The sequence below is a fragment of the Lithobates pipiens genome, unplaced genomic scaffold (assembly GCF_037356315.1).
Source record: "Lithobates pipiens isolate NorthernLeopardFrog02 unplaced genomic scaffold, aLitPip1_a1.2 Scaffold_8, whole genome shotgun sequence".
Lineage (NCBI taxonomy): Eukaryota > Metazoa > Chordata > Amphibia > Anura > Ranidae > Lithobates > Lithobates pipiens.
The window spans coordinates 432,016,418-432,040,189 of record NW_027507903.1 but is presented as its reverse complement, the minus strand read 5'-3'; the positions used below and the strand labels follow the sequence as shown (position 1 = coordinate 432,040,189).

The 23,772-nt window shown below is 43.0% G+C and overlaps 1 protein-coding gene across 2 annotated transcripts in view; it reads left to right on the top strand.

Moving 5' to 3' along the window:
• Positions 1-23,233, top strand: part of RNF130 (ring finger protein 130) — a 552,857-nt gene extending 529,624 nt beyond the window's left edge. For both annotated transcript variants that reach the window (XM_077474312.1, XM_077474313.1), the window contains one exon: positions 22,447-23,233. In XM_077474312.1, the coding sequence (XP_077330438.1) occupies positions 22,447-22,556 (110 nt within the window). In that variant the 3' untranslated portion in view covers positions 22,557-23,233. The remainder of the gene's footprint in view (positions 1-22,446) is intronic.
• Positions 23,234-23,772: the final 539 nt, after the last annotated feature.

The window sequence follows — 23,772 nt, the reverse complement described above, 5'->3', positions numbered from 1 at the left end:
CAGATGTCAAGTTTCGGCCCTAGCAGTATTCTCCCAAAGGCCTTTAGCCTCCCATTCACTGCTCTGAACCTTTATGTAGGGGGTAACTCGCTTGCTTCCCCCCATTAGGTCATCTATGTGTCCTGGGGACTTGAACTTATTGCTGCTTTTGTGTTACAGAAACAACCATTTGAACTATCAAGGAAATTCCATTAGACTTGCTATCATGCAAGCTAGCCTTCCTGATGGCTGTCAGAAAAGGTTCCACCCACTGATGATACTGTCTGACATTTGGCATGCAGTATTGTGGTCCACCAGCAGGTGTTTCCTGGCAGTCTGGAACTGACAGTGAAGCCTTCTCCTGTTGATATTATGTGATTCTTGGGCCACAGTACTGGCGTCCACCAGCAGGTGGTTCCTGGCAGTGTGGGGCCGACGTCATCTCCTTCAACCAGGCATCACCTGAGTGATTGCAGGAGGTGTGTATAAGTACCCGGCAGACATACTGATGCCTTGCTTGGGTATCTTTCATGCGCCCTGACCCTGAATCTGTGAAACTCTGTATCTGCATCTGCACTTGTACCTGTGTACCTGATCCGGTTCCTGTCTGTTACCTGGACCTTGAGCCTTGTACCTCTACTTGTCCCTTCTGTGAACCATCCATCCTCTCCTTGTCCTGTTTGTCTTCCTTTTCCCCAGCTGCTGATCTCCCGTTGATGACCCTGGCCTGGCCCTGTTTATGATTCTGGTATTCCCCTTTACTTGTATATATTTGTCTGTTGTGATTTGTGGGTTTCTATTAGTGCTTGGTTGGTTGCACATTGTAGTATATTGGAGGTGGTTGTATTTATTCTCTTATCTTAATAAATCATGTATTTTCAGCTTACCTGCGTTTGTTCCTCTGTTGCTATCCACAGCTCTGGTCACACCTGATACTTGACAATGGCTATCAACTCGGCTATAAGGCTGTCGGAGTTGGAGGTCCTTGAATGCAGGGAACCGTACTTGATCCTTCACCACATCAGGGTAGTGTTACGACCTGTTCCATCCTTTTTGCCAAAAGTGGTGTCGGCCTTTCATTTAAATCATGACATTATTTTGCCTTCTTTTTACTCTCAGCCTCGTTAGGTGGAAGACAGACGACTGCACTCCTTGGACGTTAAGGTTTATTTGTCTAGATCTCCGGAGATCCGAGAATTAGACTCCATTTTTGTTTTTCCAAAAGGACCCAAGAAAGGGCAGGCAGCTTCCACAGCTTCCATTGCCAATTGGGTCCGTCAATTGGTCATTGAGGCCTATGGTCTGAAACTTAAAGCTCCTCCCTTTAGGGTAAGAGCTCATTCTACCAGGGGTGTAGGAACCTCCTGGGCTTTTCGCCATCAGGTAAGATTTGTAAGGCTGCTACCTGGTCTTCAGTGCACATGTTCACAAAATTTTATCAAGTGGATGTTCGAGCAACTGAGTATTCAGATTTTTGGCCGCAGTGTACTGCGGGCTGCCGTATAAGTTCTGATGGCTTTTTTGGCAGGGCGTCTCCCTCCCCTCAAGACTAGTGTTCTGGGATGTCCCAGCAAGTAATAAATATTAGCCTAACTCTGTGTCCCATGATGTATGAAAAAGAAAATAGGATTTTTTCTTCATACCTACCTGTAAAATTATTTTCTTTGAGTACATCATGGGACACAGAGATCCCTCCCCTATTTTTTTGAGGATTCAGGGCTTGCTATAAAACTCAAGTGCTTCCTATGTGGGAGGGGTTATATAGGGGATCACTCCCTGTCTAAAGACTTTTGGTCTACCTGTGTCCATTAAGGATGAGCTCCGGCGTGTTCATACAGCCCACGTGCAGAGCCCGCCAGGAAGTTGGCACTGCGCTGAGCTAACCACAGGCAGTAAGACATTGTCCCGATGCGGGCTGCAGAGATCGGGAAATGTCTCGCTGCCTGTGATTAGCGCAGCGCAGTGCCGACTTTCTGGCAGGCTTTGCACGTGGGCTGTGCAAACACGCCGGAGCTCATCCTTATGGCTTGTACACACTTTCGGAAGTTCAGACCGAAAAGGTCTGATCGGATTATATTGTTGGAAAATCCGATCGTGTGTAAGCTCTATTGGACTTTTTCCTTTGGAAATTCCAAAGGAAAAAAATTGAGAGCAGGATCTCAAATTTTCCGACAAAAAAATCCGATCTGACTTTTTCTGATCGTTTGTAGAGAATTACGATCGGACAATTGCCACGCATGCTCAGATCAAATTACGAGACCAAAGCTATTGGCTACTAGCCTCAATGTAGTCTCGTCGTAACGAACGAACGTCGTCATTGTCCGACCGTGTGTATGCAACACCAGTTTAGAACAAAATCCGTCAGAAAAAATCCGACGGATTTTGTGGTCGGAATGTCTGACCGTGTATACAAGGCATTAGTGTCCATTCACCTGGAGATGAAGTATAACCCAGAAGGTAAAGAATATTAGCCTGACTGTGTGTCCCATGATGTACTCAAAGAAAAGGATTTTATAGGTAAGTATGACAAAAAAACTAATTTTTTCTGTATGTATGTTTGTTAAAAAATGTAATAAAAATATCTTTTAAAAAAAGTCCTCCTTTCTTGGACAAAGCAGTTGAGTATTGTGCATGATACCCGATTCTTACTGACCTTTCACTTCAGTCTTTTATTCATTAATCATTACGAATTACAGCTGTGATGTATAGACCTCCAATGATGTATGGGCCAAAGAAGCCACTTAATGACATGATGTAATGCATTTGAGTGAGGAATAAATAGGCTGCATGGGGAAATTAATCATTAAACTTCCAGTTGTGAGACACATCCGATATATAGTTTATAGGTGCACTCCTGTATGAAGACATCATCTGCATTTTCCCTGTATATCTCATCTGCTAGGATACAATTTATGGATTTGTATAATTCAAGTTCCATAAGCCAGGTACAGATATATTGCAGCCCAACCACTATACTGCAGATTACCTAATCATATATTATTACAGGTATTTATACAGCGCAGTCTTTTTACACAGTACTTTACACATATTGTACATTGACATCACTCACTGGTCATAAGAAGCTTACAATCTAATGTCCATACCTCACATGCATACATACACATACTAGGGCCAATGTAGCCAGGAGCTAGTTAACCTACGGGCATGGTAGGAAACCTACATCAGCACAGAACATGCAAACACCTTGCAAGTACTATAGTGGTTGGGATTGAAATCATCAACCCTAGTACTTTAAGGGAGGACTGCTAACCACTATGCCATTTTCCTATAATCCTCTGACCCTAAGCTATGCAGCTCACAGTGGGTTCCCTTGGTTAATGTCTCATCTCCCCAGGATATTTGATATCCAAATGCAACTTCCATTCTAGAGATGAGTCTCAGTTTATACAAGCACATAATCCTGCTTGTTGACCCACTGTCTAGGGTTAACAGTCAACCTGGTATGTTAGAAAAACTGTCTTAGGCCTCATGCACACAAGACGCTGTTAAACACGCATTCAGAGGCAGTTGGACACTTTTTTCAACTGCTTCTGAACTCATTCAATGTTATCCTATGTGTCCATGTACACAGTCTCGTTTTTTGCTGTTTTTATACAGTGGCGTTTAAGCTCGTTTTTTCAGAAGCAAAAAAATGGGTTCAGATGCAAAAGTTTTCCACGTTTCAGACGCAAACCGCTGATACCGCGTTTTGCCGCGTTTTCGTTTTATAAGCGTTTTTAAAGATGACCTTTTTTTTTACATTAAAAATCTCAAAAATTATGGCAAATGATGAAAAACCATTAAAAAATATTTTAAACAATTGCAATTGCAAGTGGGCAATCCACAACTTGTGGCAAGTGACATGGCAGGTGGCAAGTGATGTGGCAAGTGGACAATCCACAACTTGTGGCAAGTGGACAATCCACAACTTGTGGCAGGTGAAGTGGCAAGTGACGTGGCAAGTGGACAATCCACAACTTGTGGCAGGTGAAGTGGCAAGTGGACAATCCACAACTTGTGGCAGGTGACATGGCAAGTTATGTGGCAGGTGATGTGGCAAGTGACATGGCAATTGGCAATCCACAACTTGTGGCAGGTGACGTGGCAAGTGGACAATCCACAACTTGTGCCAAGTGATGTGGTAGGTGACGTGGCAAGTGGACAATCCACAACTTGTGGCAGGTGACGTGGCAAGTGACGTGACAAGTGGACAATCCACAACTTGAGGCAGGTGATGTGGCAAGTGGACAATCCACAACTTGTGGCAGGTGACGTGGCAAGTGGACAATCCACAACTTGTGGCAGGTGACATGGCAAGTGGACAATCCACAACTTGTGGCAGGTGACGTGGCAAGTGGACAATCCACAACTTGTGGTAGGTGACATGGCAAGTGACGTGGCAGGTGACCTGGCAGAAGATGTGGCAAGTGGACAATCCACAACTTGTGGCAGGTGACGTGGCAAGTCACATGGCAAGGGGACAATCCACAACTTGTGGCAGGTGACGTAACAAGTGATGTGGCAGGTGATGTGGCAAGTGGACAATCCACAACTTGTGGCAAGTGGACAATCCACAACTTGTGGCAGGTGACGTGGCACGTGGACAATCCACAACTTGTGGCAGGTGACGTGGCAAGTGGACAATCCACAACTTGTGGCAAGTGATGTGACAAGTGGAAAATCCCCAACTTGTGGCAGGTGACATGGCAGATGACGTGGCAAGTGGACAATCCACAACTTGTGGCAAGTGACGTGTCAGGTGAGGTGGCAAGTGATGTGGCAGGTGACGTGGCAAGTGGACAATCCACAACTTGTGGCAGGTGATGTGACAAGTGGAAAATCCCCAACTTGTGGCAGGTGACATGGCAGATGACGTGGCAAGTGGACAATCCACAACTTGTGGCAAGTGACGTGTCAGGTGAGGTGGCAAGTGATGTGGCAGGTGACGTGGCAAGTGGACAATCCACAACTTGTGGCAGGTGATGTGGCAAGTGAATACGCTAAATACAAGTACACTGCTGCTCTAACAGCTGCTGCTACTCCCTAAACTAAACGCTTCTAGACGCAAACGTGGTAAAACGCCACTAAATCGCGGTAAAAATCACGGTAAAACGGGCGTTTCTAACCGCCGGTTTCAGCTTTTAAAAACATGTGTCCAGCAGAGTTTGCACCGGCATCTCGTGTGCATGAGGCCTTAGTCACACTTACTTTTTCAGTGTTGGCGACAATTGCCAGTTTTGCTCATGTCCTACTCTACTGCCACATCATTGTAGAGCAGTTGGATCATGCATGAAAACTCACTTCCCTCCCGGATATAAGTGTAACTATGTCTTATCTCTGCTGCCAGAGATATATTCACTTGCCGCTGAACATGGCCATATAGCTCTGGGATGCCCTTCTCTGAGAAATACTTCCTTCCTGGGACCTTCCATTGTGGTGTTCCAATGGCCACAAATTTGCGAAAGGCCTCCGAGTCCACCAGTTTATATGGCAGTAGTTGGCGGGCTATCAGTTCTGACAAGCCAGCCGTCAACCGTTGGGCAAGAGGGTTATCCGGCGTCATCATTTTTTTACGCTCGAACATTAGGCCCACGGAAGCCTGTCTTTTTGCAGAAAAACGTTAGCTTGGCGTGATGGAAGGTGGAGTGGAGGACAATTGTGAGGAGAGAGGAGAAGGAGAAGTAGAAGACGAGGCTGGATGGTGAGAGCCTGCAGTGTGGCTTTGTGTGTTCCGTTGCTCCCACTCGACGCGGTGATGGCTGCTCATGTGCCTTCTTAAGGCGGTCGTCCCTAGGTGAGTGTTGGGCTTACCGCGACTAATGCGTTGACTGCAAAGATTGCAGATGGCAACGCTATTGTCAGCAGTGGACACGTTAAAAAAAGCCCACACTGCGGAGCCATGTGCCAGTTTCCTGGGAGCGCCAGATGTGACCGTACATGGTCAATGACTCGCTCCTGATACATTTGCAGTCTGCTTTGTCCCTCCTGTGCAATGCAAGTTATTCCTGCTTCTCCTCCCTATCTGCTGGTCCATATCTCCCTCTGAACTCCCCTCCTCTTCCTCTCTTGTGGGCACCCACGTGACATCACTAGACACGTCATCATCAACGTCACCTTCCCCACCGCTATAAGTAGAGATCTCGGAGTAGGCAGCAACACCGGGGACCAACCTCCTCCTTGGGCTGATCTGGGTACTGTCGTCAGACTGCTGAGTAGCGGTTGTTGCTACCTCCTCTTCCTGATCCAATGCCAAGAGTGGCTGCGCATCAGAAATGTCCTCTTGATATGGATCGGAAAATAATTCCTGTGACTCAAGCGGAAGGTATGTGGTGGTGGTGGTGGTGGTGGTGTTGTTGGTGGTAGTGTCTTTGGGGGTGCACATAGCAGAGAGTGAAGAAGAGGGTGCAGATCGAGAGGATGAGGAGGGTGCAGAAGAGTAAGGCTGAGCGAGCCACTCAACCAAGTCTGGTGCGTCCTTTAAAGTAATTGAACGCACCTTCTGCAACTTCCCACTTTGGCTCAAGCCTGTTGCTCCTGCCCTACCCCTACCACCCCTGCGGAAGGGCCTGCCTCTTCCTCTGCCTGTCATTTTTTAAATGACCCTGTGACAAAACTCTCAGTCCCTATACCGATGAAGGACTGCTGCAGTATAGGGCAGCGGTCAGTCAGCAGTAGTGCACCTCAACCCTATGTATTGTGGACCTATACCAGTCCTTATAGAATGGCAAACTGTACCTCACTCAACCCTATGTCCTGTAGTACCCTATACCTTACCAGTCCTTATAAGGACCTTTGTGGAACAAGTAGGTTGTGTGTGAGTGATTAGCAGACTGTACGTCAGTCCCTATACCGATGAAGGACTGCTGCAGTATAGGGCAGCGGTCAGCAGTAGTGCACCTCAACCCTATGTATTGTGGACCTATACCAGTCCTTGTAGAATAGCAGACTGTACCTCACTCAACCCTATGTACTGTAGCACCCTAGACAGACCAAGTTACCAGTCCTTATAAGGACCTTTGTGGAACAAGTAGGTTGTGTGTGAGTGATTAGCAGACTGTACGTCAGTCCCTATACCGATGAAGGACTGCTGCAGTATAGGGCAGCGGTCAGCAGTAGTGCACCTCAACCCTATGTATTGTGGACCTATACCAGTCCTTGTAGAATAGCAGACTGTACCTCACTCAACCCTATGTACTGTAGCACCCTAGACAGACCAAGTTACCAGTCCTTATAAGGACCTTTGTGGAACAAGTAGGTTGTGTGTGACTGATTAGCAGACTGTACGTCAGTCCCTATACTGATAAAGGACTGCTGCAGTATAGGGCAGCGGTCAGCAGTAGTGCACCTCAACCCTATGTATTGTGGACCTATACCAGTCCTTATAGAATAGCAGACTGTACCTCACTCAACCCTATGTACTATAGCAGGTTATCACCAGTCCTTATAAAGCAGGGGTCATCAACCCCCGGTCCCCGGCCCACTACCGGGCCGTGGCCCTTCTGCAGGTGGGCCGCGGGTGCGGGCGGCCGCAAGACACATGCTGGGCTCCGGGTATGAAAGCGCTGGGTGGATGGAAGAAGCGAGTGGGCAGGCAAGCAGAGATGATATCTCTCTCCGCCCCCTCTGCATCACCTGTCTTCCGCCCTCAAAGCCAGTCTGTGTCAGAGGTGCAGCGGGGAGCAGAGAGATGACATCATCTCATACTGCCTGCCCCGCATCGCCGCTCTCCCCCGGCTCCTCGTGTGTGAAAACTTATTCTGATTCCTTGTTCAGCGGCGCAGATTGCCTGCCCCCCAGACAGCTAATCAGGGATGGCAGAAGGGTGGAGCCAGAGACTGAGAGCCGAAGGAGTCCCGGACCCTCCCTCTGCCTGATGAGACCAGTTGCAGCATGAGGAGAGAGACACCCTGCAACATCCAGAGGGGCGATCTCACAGAGATGTGACATCATCAATGACAGGTGAGCTGTGTGTGGAAGTACAGGTGAGGTGTGCTGGGACCTGTAGTTCACCCCCTCAGCTGTCTGCCTGACATACCACAAGGGGCACTCCACTCACTCCGCATCTGGTGACAGGCAACGTGGCAGGTGGCAATCCACATCTTGTGGCAGGCAGTGTGGCAGGTGACATTCCGCTTCTAGTGACAGGCAGCGTGGCAAGTGACTATGCACATCTAGTAGCAGGCGACAGTAGTAAGTGACACACTCAAGGCTCCCACTGATTCTACAGTATGGCGAGTTGAACTATTTCATTTATTACTGCAATGTAATAATAGAAATAATACGGTTCAATCACCCTGACACCATATCAAGCATGGTGCCGTGATGATTGAATCACTAACACCAGCCATTGCCCGTGAAAAATCCCCCCCCAGGCCTTGGCACAATTTTCATCCACACAGCCGGTCCCCAGTGCCAAAAAGGTTGGGGACCACTGTTATAAAGGACCTTTGTGGAACAAGTAGGTTGTGAATGATTAGCAGACTGCAGCAGAAGGGCAGCAGTCAAGAATAATATTCTTTCTATATTTGGAAGAAAGAATATTATACGTGTACAAGCCTATTACCATACCACTGATACCAGTCCTGAAAAGAACCTTTGTGGACCTGATATAGTAACAGCTACTAATTAAACTGACCCTCACTGCCTCACACACTGCTTCCTGCCTGTCCCTATATAAACTGACAATAGAGAGGCTGCTGGAACAATAACTGGTTACTGGAATAGCACTTTTGTGGACCTGATAGTAACAGCTAATGATTAAACTGACTCTCCCTGCAGCACACACCGTCCTGTCCCTTCCTCTAAACTGACAAAAGACACTCAGGCTGCTGCAACAATCAGTAGCACAGCAAACCTATATCCTGAACTACACCTAACACCTATACCAGTCCTGAAAAGAACTTTTGTGTACCAAATAGCTAGCGATTTGGGTCACTGCAATCTCTCCCTGCTCCACACAGCAACCTCTCCCTATAGTGACAGAAAGAATGTAAAATGGCCGCTGGATCGGGTGTATTTATAAGTTAGGGGGAATGTCCAAGTGTCCATGTGCTGTAATGTCTCAATTGGCTGTCCTGTACCCCATGATGGATGTGTCATCATAGGTCAAAGTTCTTTTACACAGTAAACACGGAAGTCCGCCGGGCGAACTGCGCCAATAGTCCGCCGAACGGGCGGACCGCGAACAGCCGAAATTCGCCGCGAAACGACCGCCGGGCGAACTGTTCGGCCATCACTATACAAGAATAAAGATCAGTGAAGTCAGCATGGCAAATTTATCTGGGCTATCCAGTTGTATAAATATGCTGCAAAGTGATATGCTACATCTAACTTTACCAGGAAAGCCACACTTCTGTCTTTAATATTTATTACAGGTACTTGTAAATTTTACGCACCGCTTTACACATATATTTTACAATCACATCAGCCCCTGACCTCCAGGAGCTTAAAATCTAAGGTCCCTAACTAACATCATTAAATACACACAATTTAGACAGGAGCCAATTAACCTACTAGCATGTCTTTGGAGTGTGGGCAGAAACTGGAGTACTCGGAGGAAACCCACGCAGGCACAGGGAGAGCATGCAAACTCCAGGCAGGTAGTGCCATGGTTGGGATTTGAACCGACGACCATAGTGCTGCTACTGTTGTTCTCTAATGTTTTGAGTTAATTTTCACTATTGCTGTGTTATCTACTTCTAAATGAAAATCCATATAACCTTTTTGTAAAAGAAAATTGATACATAGAAATATAAGCATTTCTTGTTGAAATACTGTTACGTGCTCTGTTGGCTCCCTTTGTGTAATCAGACATGGTAATTCATGTTGACATGTCCACTTTAGCAGAATATTTAATACTGTAGGAGGAGCTCTAGCTCTATACACGGGATTCATTATTTTAGCTGCGGTTATTTTTATCAGGTTGTGTAATGTGAGGTTAATGGCACAACAGAGTAATCTCAAGCTCTGCTTTTCAGACCAAAAGACCAAAGAGCTCCATTAAGATCCTGATCAAATCAGCTGCTGATGGAAGAGAAACCCAATCTCTTCAAACCATGTTCAATGTAACGAGAGACCCCTCAGTGGGATTAAAAGTCCACTTATTACCGCTTGACATGTTATATCCTGCCCTGATGATTTTTATCTTGCTGACTGTATATTGCAAACATTGTACAATGCTTTTACATGATTGTGAAGGGAATAACAAACACTTGATCATCAGGTACGGTCATGCAAAAGTTTGGGTGCCCCTTTCAATATTGCATGTTTTGTGTATTTTCCAAGTTACCCGCTTGCTGACCGGCTCACGGCGATATACGTTGGTAGAAGGGCACGTACAGGCAGATTAACGTACCTGTACATTGCCCTTTAAGATGTGGTTTGCAGGCGCACGCTGCGACCTCCGTGAATGTGATCGGGTGTCATGCGGACTCTATGTCCGCGGGGATACCCGCGATCGTCTCACGGAGAGGAAGAACAGGGAAATACTGATGTAAACGAGCATTTCCCCGTTCTGCCTAGTGACGGGACACTGATCACCGCTCCCTGTAATCAGAAGTGTTGATCAGTGTCATGTGATACATAGCCCCTCGCCCCCACAGTTAGAATCACATTTAAACAATAATCAATGCATTTTTAATCGCACTGATCGCTATATAAATGTGAATGGTCTCAAAATAGCGCCAAAAGTGTTCGCTTTGTCCGCCATAATGTCGCAGTCATGATAAAAATCGCTGATCGTCGACATTACTAGTAAAAAAAATATTAATAAAAATGTCATAAAACTATCCCCTATTTTGTAGATGTTATAACTTTTACGCAAACCAGTCAATAAATGCTTATTGCTATTTTTTTTTACCAAAAATATGTAGAATACTTATTGGCCTAAACTGAGGAAAAACATTTTCATATATATTTTTTGGAGATATTTAAGCAAAAGGCAAAAAATTATGCGTTTTTTTCAAAATTGTCGCTATTTTTTGTTTATAGCACAAAGAATAAAAATGCAGAGGTGATCAAATACCACCAAAAGAAAGCTTTATTTGTGGGGAAAAAAAGGACATCAATTTTGTTTGGGAGCCTCGTCGTACAACCATGCAATTGCCAGTTAAAGCGACGTAGTGCCGAATCGCAAAAAACGCTCTGGTCTTTTGCCAGCCAAATGGTCTGGGGCTTAAGTGGTTAAATGTTAAAGTGTTAGTTAAGCCCACTTTTTTATTTTATTTTTTTAAAGAGGCCCCCGGGTGGGTTATACCATAATGTGCTAGTATGCGCCGCATATATCAGGGTTCTGTGCCTTCGGCTGTTTGAATGGCCTGAGCTGTGATGATGTGCATGGGAGTTACATCGTCGTGGCACAGATCTGGCGCTGAGCTCCGCATGAGCAGCTCATTGTACATGACAGCTGTCAGGCAGGAGGGAGCATTTATGGCAGAAGAGACCAATATGGCCTCTTCTGTCATAAATACCCTGCCTGTCAGCAAGTTCTGCAAAAATTACGTTTACTACCGCTTTAAGCTAAACCCTAGGCAAACTGCTAAGCACACATCTGAAATACATATGTGAAAGCTACTAACTGCTAAGTGATTTAGAATAGACAAGTAATGGAGCATCAGAGGAGCTCTTCTCTCTGCCATTCTGTTTATTTCCTGCTGTTTTCAACTTTCAACAAAGTATTTGTTCCCCTGCTGATTTTGTACGTTTACCCACTAACAAAGAAATAATCAGTCTATAATTTTAATGGAAGGTTTATTTTAACAGTGAGAGACGGAATAAAAACAACTAAATCCAGAAAAATGCATTTAAAAAAAAAGGATATAAATTGATTTGCATTTAAATGAGTGAAATAAGTATTTGACCCCTTCGCAAAACATGACTTAGTACTTGGTGGCAAAACCCTTGTTGGCAATCACACAATGATTGCTTCGGTGGACATGCGTCTTTTATATAGGTAACAAGCTAAGATTAGGAGCACTCACTTTGAGAGTGCTCTTAATAATAGCTTGTTACCTGTATGTAGAAGATACCTGGGAGCAAGAAATCTTGCTGATTGATAGAGGATCACATACTTATTTCACTCATTAAAATGCAAATCAATTTATAACTTTTGTTTAAATGTGTTTTACTGGATATTTTTGTTGTTCTGTCTCTCGCTGTTAAAATAAAATTGCCATTAAAATTATAGATTGATCATTTCTTTGTCAGTGGGCAAAATGTACAAAACCAGCAGGGGATCAAATGCCTTTTCCCTCAATGTAACGGACTCCTTATGATGTCCTCTCACAGTGTGAGCTCTACTGTACAGGGGATTACAACGTGCTGATCAAATTCTAGTACTTACAGTGCTTGCAATAAAACAACTATCTGTAATGACTGGGAGCAAGGAATATCTCAATATGCCTCACTTATTATTCTGGCCAGTGATAAGTTGATATAACTAAAATTCGTGCACAGAATTTACTACACCACCCAAAGAATACACCATGTTAGTTTTCATATCTCAGTTTCTTGTAACAGTGTCATTTTGAGGATGGGACCTTCATACCTATGGTCTGGAGCTGCCCAACCTTTCAGTCCTACTAGTGACTGGTAGTCTTAGCAGCTGTCCTGGGAACTCGATTGGGCTTGGACCCACTTATCCTCCTACTAACAATGACCCAACTATACCTAAATACCGCAAACTGCTTGTCTTTTATGCAGCATATTATGTGAGGTAGGGAATTTTTCTTATATGGCTACTCTATTCGCAGCTACTTCTGGACCCATAGTAGAATCAGGGGCCAACAAGACTGCTAACATTCCCAACCTGCCATACAAATTAAAGTAGCATTTCTATTTTATTATCCCCCTTAGTAGTACCATTTTGATTTCTTAACCAGCATTCTGTAGTGAGTTACACCTCAGCAGGGTTCAACGCAGTTTTGGGAACCAGTTTATGGCGCTTAAGAATGCTGCAGGAACACACAACTGGCACATTTCTGACACTCTTCTATACACAGACATGTGCACAGGAATGCCACGGGTAGGCATATGGTGCTTGCATGTTTTGGCACTTTCCTGGCTCTTGACTAGCACAGGTAGCAATGGAGTACTATATATACTTTGCAGTGTGGCTCACTATCGCCACATCTACTAAATGTATACTTCATTTTTTTTTTTTTATAGCTGTGTTTATTGGCTGGCAGTGTTTCGATCCACTGAGCACTATATGCATGTTAACTTGACCACATAACACAGTGGTTCTCAACCCAACTCTCAGGGACCTATAAACTGGTCCTGTATTTCAGATGTCTTACACAATCACTGGTGAACATACTTTACATTATAATCAATCAATAAAACTTTGCAGCTACCTTGAGTTATAGAGGAAGCCATTGGTGACCTCTCCTGAAAATAACTAGTTACCGGGCGGTAATCTAATCCATGGATTTAAATGGAATTGGAGTTCCAACTACAGGCTGACTTGCTTGATTTGCAGACTCAGACCGTATAAACACCACAAGCTTCCAAGCAACTAATAATTAATCATATTCATCAATGACATACTGTATTTTTTCAGCACATATTTCCTCCAAAACAAAGAAAATAGACCGTTTATTGGGTCTGTTTACCCTAAATAAAAACAACTTTGTGTTGATAAATAAAAATCATTATATGCAGTATGCCGATTAACTTAGAAGGCATTCCTTCTCCCCAGCTGTCATTGCTGTCACTGGTAGGGGAAGCAGCGATACAGCAGGTAAACACCACCCCCTCAATGAACTTGGGGGGGAGTTAAGAAATGAAAAATAAAACGGTAATGGGAAAATCCCCTCTCCTTATTGGTCAGATGCTCTGGGTGAGTGGCAAAAGTTCATGTGGGTGGGCACAATGTGATTTGTAGCCTTAAAAATCTAAATCCAAAAAAGAACATTCATTTGCATGGATTGCCAAAATGCACCTTCCTTGGTAGTCATGCTAATACAGAGGCTTCACAACATTAATCTGCTTATCAGGAGTTCTGACTTAATTTGCTGTGGTCAGTGATGTAGAACAATGTTTCTCAACTCCAGTCCTCAGCTGGTCAGGTTTTCAATAGTTCCCTCTGATGAAACGGCTGGTAATTACTAATGCCCGGCCATAAACGGTATCGTAACTAAGAATTTTCATACAAATTTCGCACCATTAATGGACAAAGGATCCAACAGCCAGGGAACTAGCATCTCCACAATGCAGTTGGTAATGACAGCCTATGCATTTCTCCTATGACAAAAGGGAAAAAAAACAGTCCAAAGCTCTGCAATCATGTTGTATATTAGCGTGGAGCTGTCTGCTCCCCAAACCAGGTCAGAGAGGATAATGAAAGCTAATTTTTAGCTCATTATACAACAATGGAGAGCTTAGCCTTACGCTTTTTGTATCTAGTGCAATTTCATGTTGTTGTTATTGTTCTGTAATCCGCATAATAGCATTTAGATATCAAGTGGCCTACGGAGAGAGAGAGAAAAAGGGCTAAAACTACAAATTGAATCATGTCATTCTGGTGAATTGAAACAGATGGTGCAGCATGGAGCCTTCTTCTCATAATCAGAATGACCTCTGTATGTGCATCGTTGTGGTTTGGAACACTGACCTGTAATACGGTACGGCAGTGGAGGGGGAGGGGAGGTGGGTTATTCCAGCAAAGGAAGCTTTAATGGATTCTGAAAATGTCAAATTAAAGCAGAACTACACTGTATCTGAGCACCTCAAACCAAAAATGCTATTCAAATCCTTTGTAATATTCAAATTGATATTAAAGCAAATGTAATATTCAAAAAAACGAACCCATCCATCCATGTCTCCATGATATATTTAGTTGAGAAATCACTTTGAAAAGCACCCCTTAGCATTTGTTGTCATGGCCATCATGAGTATGGGTAGATGATTCATGTGGCATTTACTTCCTGGAATCCATCTGCACTTAGCTTCTGCAGGCAGGAGGGTGTCTTTAGCTAAGAAAAACCCTCCTCCTCTCCTGAAGACTCCTGTGTATATTTGCCTAGGCCAGAAACCAAGAAGTGACTGAAGAAATGTAAAAAAAAAAAAAAAAAAAAAAAACCTTAAAACAAGTAAATATGATATGCTCTCCTATATACTGGTATTTACTAATGCTAGCAGCATAAGAATGAAAAAAAGTCCATGTTGATTGAGAGTGAAATTCCTCTTTAACCACTTCAATACAGAGCACTTTCGCCCCCTTCCCTCCCAGCCCAATTTTCAGCTTTCATCGCTCTAGCGCTTTCAGTGACAATTGCGCGGTCATGCTACACTGTACCCAAATGAAATTTTTATCATTTTGTTCGCACAAATAGAGCTTTATTTTGGTGTTATTTATTCACGACTCCGTTTTTTACTTTTTGCGATATAAGCGCAAAAAAAGCGGAAATTTGGAAAAAAAACAATATTTTCTTTTTTCTATTTTAAAAGTAATCCAATAAAATCAAATTTTGTCATAAATTTAAGCCAAAATGTATTCTGCTACATGTTTTTGGTAAAAAAAATTCCGTTAAGTGTATAATAATTGGTTTGTGTGATCACGGACATATGTACGCAAATGATCATGTACATATGTGTGCAGGTGATCACGTACATATGTGTGCAGATAATCATTGGGACATGTGATTTTAGTGGGACATATGTGGGGGACATGTTTTTATTATTAGGGATATGTGTATTTATTATTTGGGGACATGTATGTTTTGGGGACATGTGTGGGGACATTGTGTTTATACTGTGTGGTGTGTTTACACTGTGTGGTGATTTGTGTTTACACTAGACTGGTGATCAGTGAGTAAAAAGCTGTAAAAAACAGCTCATACTCACTGATCATCAGCCGGCTGCAGCGATCTGCTCTCCTCTCCTCAGCGATGACTTCTGTGTGAGGAGAGGAGGAGCCGATTGTCTAGCAACCGGCTGTTTGTTTACATCACATGATGGCCGTGATTGGACACGGCCATCATGTGATCAGGAGGGCCAATCACAGAGCCCTCCTGCCGATCTGAGATGCGCCGTGTCTGGGTGACACGGGCGCATCGGGATTGCGCCGCTGCGCGGGCACGCACGCGCGCGATCCCGCTCCTTCTGATGGATGTTCCTGAACGTCCTATCAGAAGTAGACGGCTCCCACCCGGCCGTATATGTGTATTGGCCGGGTGGGAAGTGGTTAAAAATATATTATATGTCAATTCAATCACTAAAATCTCATATTGGCTTTTATTTCATAAGTGTTTTTCTGCTTGTTTTTTAATGTGCAGCTGTCATCATGGCCCCGATCTAGGGGGGTGCCTGGGTGGGCTGCGCCCCCCAGATGTTAGTTGCCCCCCCATCCAATATTCCTAATAAATAACCCCTGAACTCTGCATCATGTACTTCTGACCCCTGAACTCTAGCTCACTTACTACTGGCCCCTGAACTATGCCTTATCTACTACGGATCTCTGAACTCTGCCTAACTTACTACTGAACCTTTGCATCCTTTGCTACTGAACCCTTGCACCCTGTGCCCCTTTGATCGACAGATAATATGCAGTGTAATGAGAGCCACCCCAGAAATTTGCACTTTCTTTTTCACAGGCAGGAGAGCCCAACTTATGATCTTGCACACAGGCCCACTGTGTTCAGAAAACAGCCTAATAGCCAGCCTTTTTAAGCACATTCCAAAGACTCCATCTTGCAATTTGAGAGAGCTTAACCCCACCCCCCTGAAAAAAATATATCTATGGCCCTGAGTGTGTAAGTGGCTGCTATGTTGCCATTCTGACCTGTGAAGTTCCATGGTCAGAATACAGTACCCAGCTACACACTCTCTGCTGTGGTTGTATGTGAAGGAATCCGATCTCAGCTATGTGCTGTGTGGGGCAGAAGAGATCTGCTAACTGTGCCCAGGCTGTGTGCAGTGTATGGATGGGAGAAGGAGCTCAGCTGAGTGCCCTGCCAGCAGTGACCCCTGTCCTCTGCCTTGCCAGTAATGACCCTTGTCCTCCACCCTGTTAACCTCTATACTCAGCTCTAATGACCCCTGTACACTGTCTTGCTCACCCCACGCACTGCCCTTCTGACCCCTGTCCTCTGCCCCGCTGATCCAATACACTGAACTTCAGACTCCTGTCCTTCACTTTGGTGACCCCTATGCACTGCGCTACAAATAAATGACCCCTTTATACTGCCCTACAAACTGCTGACCCTATCCCCTGCCCCCTGACATTTTTTATTGCACCCCACATGAGACAGGGTGAATCTGCTTTTTTTGGTGGTATTTGATGACATCTGCTTTTTTTTTTTTGCGCTATAAACCAAAAAAGAGCGTCAAATTGTAAAAAAAATTTGTACTTTTTTGCTATAATATCCAAAAAAAGTAAAAAAAATAAATATCTTCATCAGTTTAGACAGATATATATCCTACATATTTTTTGTAAAAAAAATCGCATTAATTGTATATTGATATGGTTGTGCAAAAGTTATAGGGGATAGATTTATGTCTTTTTTTTTTTTTTTTTTTTACTAGTAATGGCGGCGATCTGCAATTTTTATCGGGATTGAGACATTGCAGCGGACAAATCGGACACTTTGACACTTTTTTGGGACCATTGACATTTATACAGCAATCAGTGCTATAAATAGTCACTGATTACTGTATAAATGTCAATGGCAGGAAAGGGGTTAACACTAGGGGGCGATCAAGGGGTTAACCGCGTTCCCTATGTGTGTTCTAACTGTGGGGGAATGTGGCTGACTAGAGGAGGAGAGAGATCGTTGTTCCTACTTGGTAGGAACACACATCTGTCTCCTCTCCCCTGACAGAACCAGGATTTGTGTGTTTACACACGCAGAACCTGGTTCTCGCTCTGTCATGAGCAATCGTGGGTGCCCAGCGGTCATCGGGTCTGCTGGGCACACGCATCGGCTCCGGGAACACCGCTACAGTGTCTTAAAGAGCCGAAGTACAGCTAAACTGGCTCATGCAGGGGAGCCAACCTTCCGCAGTATAACTGCGGCTGTTAGTCAGGAAGGGGTTAATGGTACCCCAAACATGGTGTGTTTTTTGCACATTTGATGCTCAGTGTAAAGATTTGGGTACATGAGCTTCTTTGGCGCACTTGTGCTTAGGCAGCCTATTCAAGTGAATGGTTTTTCCTATGTGCAATGCATAGAAATGTGCAAAAACTGCGCTAAAGCATATACTTGTGTGAGTGAGCTTGAAAAAAGACAATAGTCCATCTAGTTCAACCAAAAGAGAAAAAAAAGATGCAAACAAAAAAGAAAAGTCTGGTATCACCAGTGACACACCCTCCTCCCTAATAGTACAACGACAAACATCCCCTGGTCTCCATATCCATTTTACTATTGGTCCAGTTTGGCTCACATATGTAATCATGTATTTAACAATATATTTTTTACATTTACTTTGCTACTTTAGCAACACTTGACACATACATTTGTTATAGCTGACACTTGAATGGACAATATAAGACCTCTAGGATTGCACATCTTCACCCATGCTATGTCTGCCTCACAGTTGTTCCCTGGCAGGGCTGTGGTTGGTGCTGCTGCTGTCAGTGAATTCAGCAATTGGCACTCTGGCTTTGCCAATTGGGGAGTTTAGGGTCTTCCATTCCAAGCCCCTCTTACCACTTGCAAAAATATTCATTGTGTTCTACATCTTTTTTGTATGTTTTATTATTCTCATTTTAGATGCATCACACATGCATCCACCCCTGAAGAAGCAAGTTATGCCTCATGAAACGTGTCGGTTTCTTAGATGCTCATGTATATTATATGTTATTCTCAATGCATTATTGTAACTTTTAACCATGTGGAATATTTTATCGGCTCAGCAACTGTCTATGCTATTCATGTATGTACAACCATTTTTAGAATAAATGTTCAGACTGTGTTTATTTCTGTTATTTTCATTGGCCAACTGTGCTCACCTCATTTAAAGTCCCAGGTCGATTTCTGTGTTTTTTGTTGAAAAAAAAGATATTGAAAACACCCATATACACAATTCTATATCTACAGTTTGAGTTAAGATGGTCATACACTGGTCGAAATGCGTTGTTGGTCCCTGAATTTCAATCAATGTTGCCTCCCCCACGAAACAATTATTGAAATATTATGACTGGTTTGCAAATTAAAATTACACATATTATACATAACAAGTAATTTTTGCAGAATTACTAAATATACTTAAAAGGAAACCTAAAGCCCCATGCACACTGGGCATAAAAATTGCTGCTTATACAGGTGTTAGGCATTTTTGTTCAGCCTGTAGAATCTTCTCTGTGTTAGCCTATGTGTCCATGCACATGTGGTCATTTACAGGCATAGTTGTAGAGGAGCGTTTACAGGCTAAAAAAAAACAAAAAACAGCAAAAGTGCATTTTTGAGAGGATCTTTCGGGCAGAATAAATTTTTGATGCTCCTAAATGTTTTATTTATGCACGTCAAGCATTTTTAAGTGTAAATAATTTGGGGAAAAAAGGCTTATAAATCCAAATGCACCTAAACGCTCTTAAACAAGTGTACAATACGCTCCATAGAAGTGCCTTTTATGCTCCTTTTTTCTGCCAGCAGTTCTGGCATTTTTTTCTGCTGCCTAGTTTGCATGGACCCTTACTGTGTAAAAATGTGTCAGTATTGGAATGTTAAAGAATATGTAAACCCAACATTTCATATTCCTGATACTGTATGTGCCTGCTGTACCATGTACTTGTATGAAAAAAAGTATTCTCTTCTCTTTGTATTGCTTCTTTTGTGTGAAATCCCTGGCGTTCCTGCCAGTCCTTCTTTCCTACTACAAACTGACCACACTAAGCAAGAGAACACACTGTGGTCAGTTCTCTAACTATGCAGGTAGCTCTGTGTCCTCTCCTCCAGTGATCCGACTTGTCCCGACACCCTTCCCCCAAAGCCATTCACTCAGAAGCTTATGCCGCGTACACACGAGCGGACTGTATGGCATACTTAGTTCGTCATACAATCCGACGGACAGTCCGTCGTACTTTCCACTGAACGGACTTGACCACACACGGATGCACAAACAGTCCGTCGAAAGCTTACTCGATGACGTGTACAGCACGTATGACGGGACTAGAAATAGGAAGTCCAAGACACAGCAAAGCACCCTTCCGCCGTGTAAATCCTTTCTGGGCATGCGCCATTCTAAGTCTATCGAACTAGCATACTGACGACCGTACTGTCCGCTGAAACCAAAGTACGACGGACAGAATTTCGAAAAAAACGAAATACTTAGTACGCCAGACTGCACGCTGAAAAAGTCCGCTGAAGCCCACACACGAGCGGATTGTCCACTGAAATGTGTTTCGACTGACTAAGTACGCCATACAGTCCGCTCGTGTGTACGCGGCATTAGTGTGTGTCTGTTTCTCCTCCCCCCAGCTCCTATGCAGCTGAGCACAGAGGGAATATGATCACTTACAAAAATGGGGAAGAAAAGTGTTGTTTTTTTTTGTGTTGTTTTTTTACTCTATATACAAACTATATTTTAAGCTGAATGGGTTAAATCTATATACAAATTATATTTTAAACTGAATGGGTTGTTTTACAAGGCGATGATTTCCATACACTTTAAGTAAATCAGTTCAAAAAAATCTACTAATAGCTTTGTTACAGAAAGCAATCAATTGTCCTGTTATGTTATTTATTGTGCGCTTATTATATGTAAAGCGACTGTAGACCAGCTCCTTTTTGTACGTTGTAATTGTGCACCATCTAGTGTCTGAAAATGGATAAAGCATGCCTGTATATGTAGTATCGCTATTATTCATAATATTACAGTCAGTACTTTATTTTCATACATATTTCATTACACAGAGCTATTTGAGTCATGCCATATATGTGTGTGTGTAGATTTATATTATACTAATATTTTCTGTAGAAAAAAAATAAAAATAAGGAAGTGTAAAGGGTTTAACAATGGGGTTATAGTATGTAAAAAACAGAACTTACTCAAAAGAGCTTACAATCTAAAATGTGTTGTCATAAATGTAGGGTATACGGTATTCAGATCTGCTGAGCTGCCATTGTTGACTTGCTTTTAAAGGTGTAAGCTCCCAAACTGTCATCCTTGACAGTGGTAGCTTCCATATGTCTATCCTTACTTGTTCCCTTTAATGGTATCACACCTCCCTGTGTAGTAATTTTCCATATTTCCCAATGGAATTTGTAATACTCTCCCAGTATATATGAAATGCTTAAAGGGAACCTGCCACAAAGGTGGACAACTCAAACTGAACATATGGTGATATGGTATCTTCAATAAAAACTGCATGTTTTAGCTATAAAAGTACTTTAAAGTTTCTATAATGAATGAAGCCCACACTATGAAAGAGTGGCAGGTACTAATTGCATTTTTAGATTGTGACTGTAAAACATAGCTGTTTCTATAAAAAATGGTTCCATTCCTATCTTCCCAATCCATGACCTTGTTTATATGAGTATGTGAACACTTTAAATCCCCAATATCTGGAACAAATAAGCTGGTTACATATTTAAAGGAAGGCATGCTGTCCCTTTTTAAGTTAGAACTATTTGTACATCTCCCTTCCAGTGTTTTCTGAAACCATCACATTTGTCCTTACTGTCTGTGGTAGGTTACTCTAGGTAGCATTATCTATCTTACATCATGTGGTTACAGGAACAATGGCATGTAGACAAGACCCATATTTTTGTAAGTGTGATGTGACTAAGGAGAGCAGAGAGTATTAGTGGTTTTATCAATGGTGTCTTGAAATGAATCCATTGCCTTGTCCCTTCTCTAGGTAGATACTAGTGTGGGTAATAACAGGGTTGCCATTTTCAGCCAAGAGAACATTTTAAAAAATGCTGTGAAAGCCTCAAACAGTGCACAGTACAGCCCAGTTATCTCAAAATTCTGAATGGTAGGATTTATTTCTTGAAGAAAGGTATCGATAAATCAAGCATTCAATCATGATCCAGCCGCCCCCTAAGTGCGCCTCAATATATATGCTTATCTCTCCTTATGGGCTGCAGAAACTTTTTTGTAGAACTGGCATAACCTACTGTAAAAGAAAAGTTGTACAAAGAAAATATGGCTGCTGTGATGGCTGGTCTTCCCTGAAATGCTGGTTGCCTGACATGTTGATCCTGTAGCTTCAATATTTTGAGCATTGTCCTTGAACAAGTATGCAGGTCACCACTTATGACTTCTCAACATCTTTCTAATCCTGTATTCTTTTTCCACGTCATTGACTCCAAAAGTTAGCAATACGAGGACAGAAAGCTGTGGGAGATGAGATCCCCTCCTTGTTACTATGTACAGGGACCCAAGTCAAAAATGACTTTAATCATGTTCATGTGTAATTCTCCTTTCAAACTAATAGCAGACAAGATATAGTGTACATTATATTTTCATGTGTGTTGATATTTGTTTTTGGTTATTTTAGCTGTCTCTGTGTTTGTATTCCAGGTAGCCTCTTCTTTCATCGAAATTCGCTGTCCCCACGGAGCATTGGATACGAAACAGAGCTGTCCACTATTGAGCCCTCTCTTGACATCTATGACGAGAACAAAACCTGAGCCATCTTCTTCACCAGCCATTTTATCCGCAGCCCCTCTACCTCTTCCTGTATTTCCTTACGCCCTATCTAATCTCCCCATTGTACGTTAACTCGTGCTGCCCTGTCGTGTGTCTGTGTCTGAACTGAAGAGTCGAACAATAGAAAGCACAGTATCCCGTCCCCTCCCGCCAATGGAACAAGCTGCTGCATAGTAGACTACAAGCTCCGGAGGAAGCACAAAGGAGGACAAACTAACCACTTCTATATCTCCTGCTATCAGTGTGTCAGAACTCCTAAGGAATACCTTTAGTGATATTTTTATTACAGTAGAACAGAAACTGCTGCCAAACTTCTGATTAAGGGCCCATGGTTGTCTACATGTCTCATTACTTGCTATCGGTGAATTAAAAAAAAAAACATTCATACAGCAGATATTGTTCCATGTCTGCATTGAATTTTCCTTCTTGAGGGCTAATCCTTGTTTGCCTTTGGAGTGTTCTCAACTAATGGCGTCAAAGACTTTCTCCTAGCCACAGACTTGCTTCTCCATTCATGTCATACAATGGTTATAGCTACTTCTTGGACATGAGGGTTATGGGAACATTGGTCTTAATATCTACTTTGCTTTTCTGGTTGTCATATTGGTGACAAACATTGTATGTAAGCACAAAATTAAAAAATTAAAAAAATTAAAAATGATCTCTCCATTAACATTACACTTAAAAAGAAAAGTATGCCACTGGGAATATCATTTTTCACTAGATGCTGGATTTGTCTCTATATTAGGCTGGATTCACACCTATGCATTTTTAGTGCTTTTTGCAGATTTGCACTACAGAACGTGTTCCATAGGAAACCATGTTAAATGGACTAGTGCAAATCTGCAAAATGCAAAAAGCACTAAAAATGCATAGGTGTGAATCCAGCCTTAGAGTTAAACACATTCATCTATTTCTAGGAGTCAAGGCAATATTGCACTGTGAATATCGTTTAATTAAGCCAGAAGACACTTCAGCACTGGGAGAGGTTTAGGTATATTAACTTATCCGGGGTTATTGTAGTGCAGCCATTACCTTCATATTGTGATACGGTTTAGGATTACACAGTGCAAGATGAAGACCCTAAATGTTTTAGAGCCACCATGCTACATGCAATAGCTTTTCTACAGTAGTGGAGCTTTTCTGTAGGTCTAGTTAATTGGACAACACCGATATTTATATATATGACTATTGGCA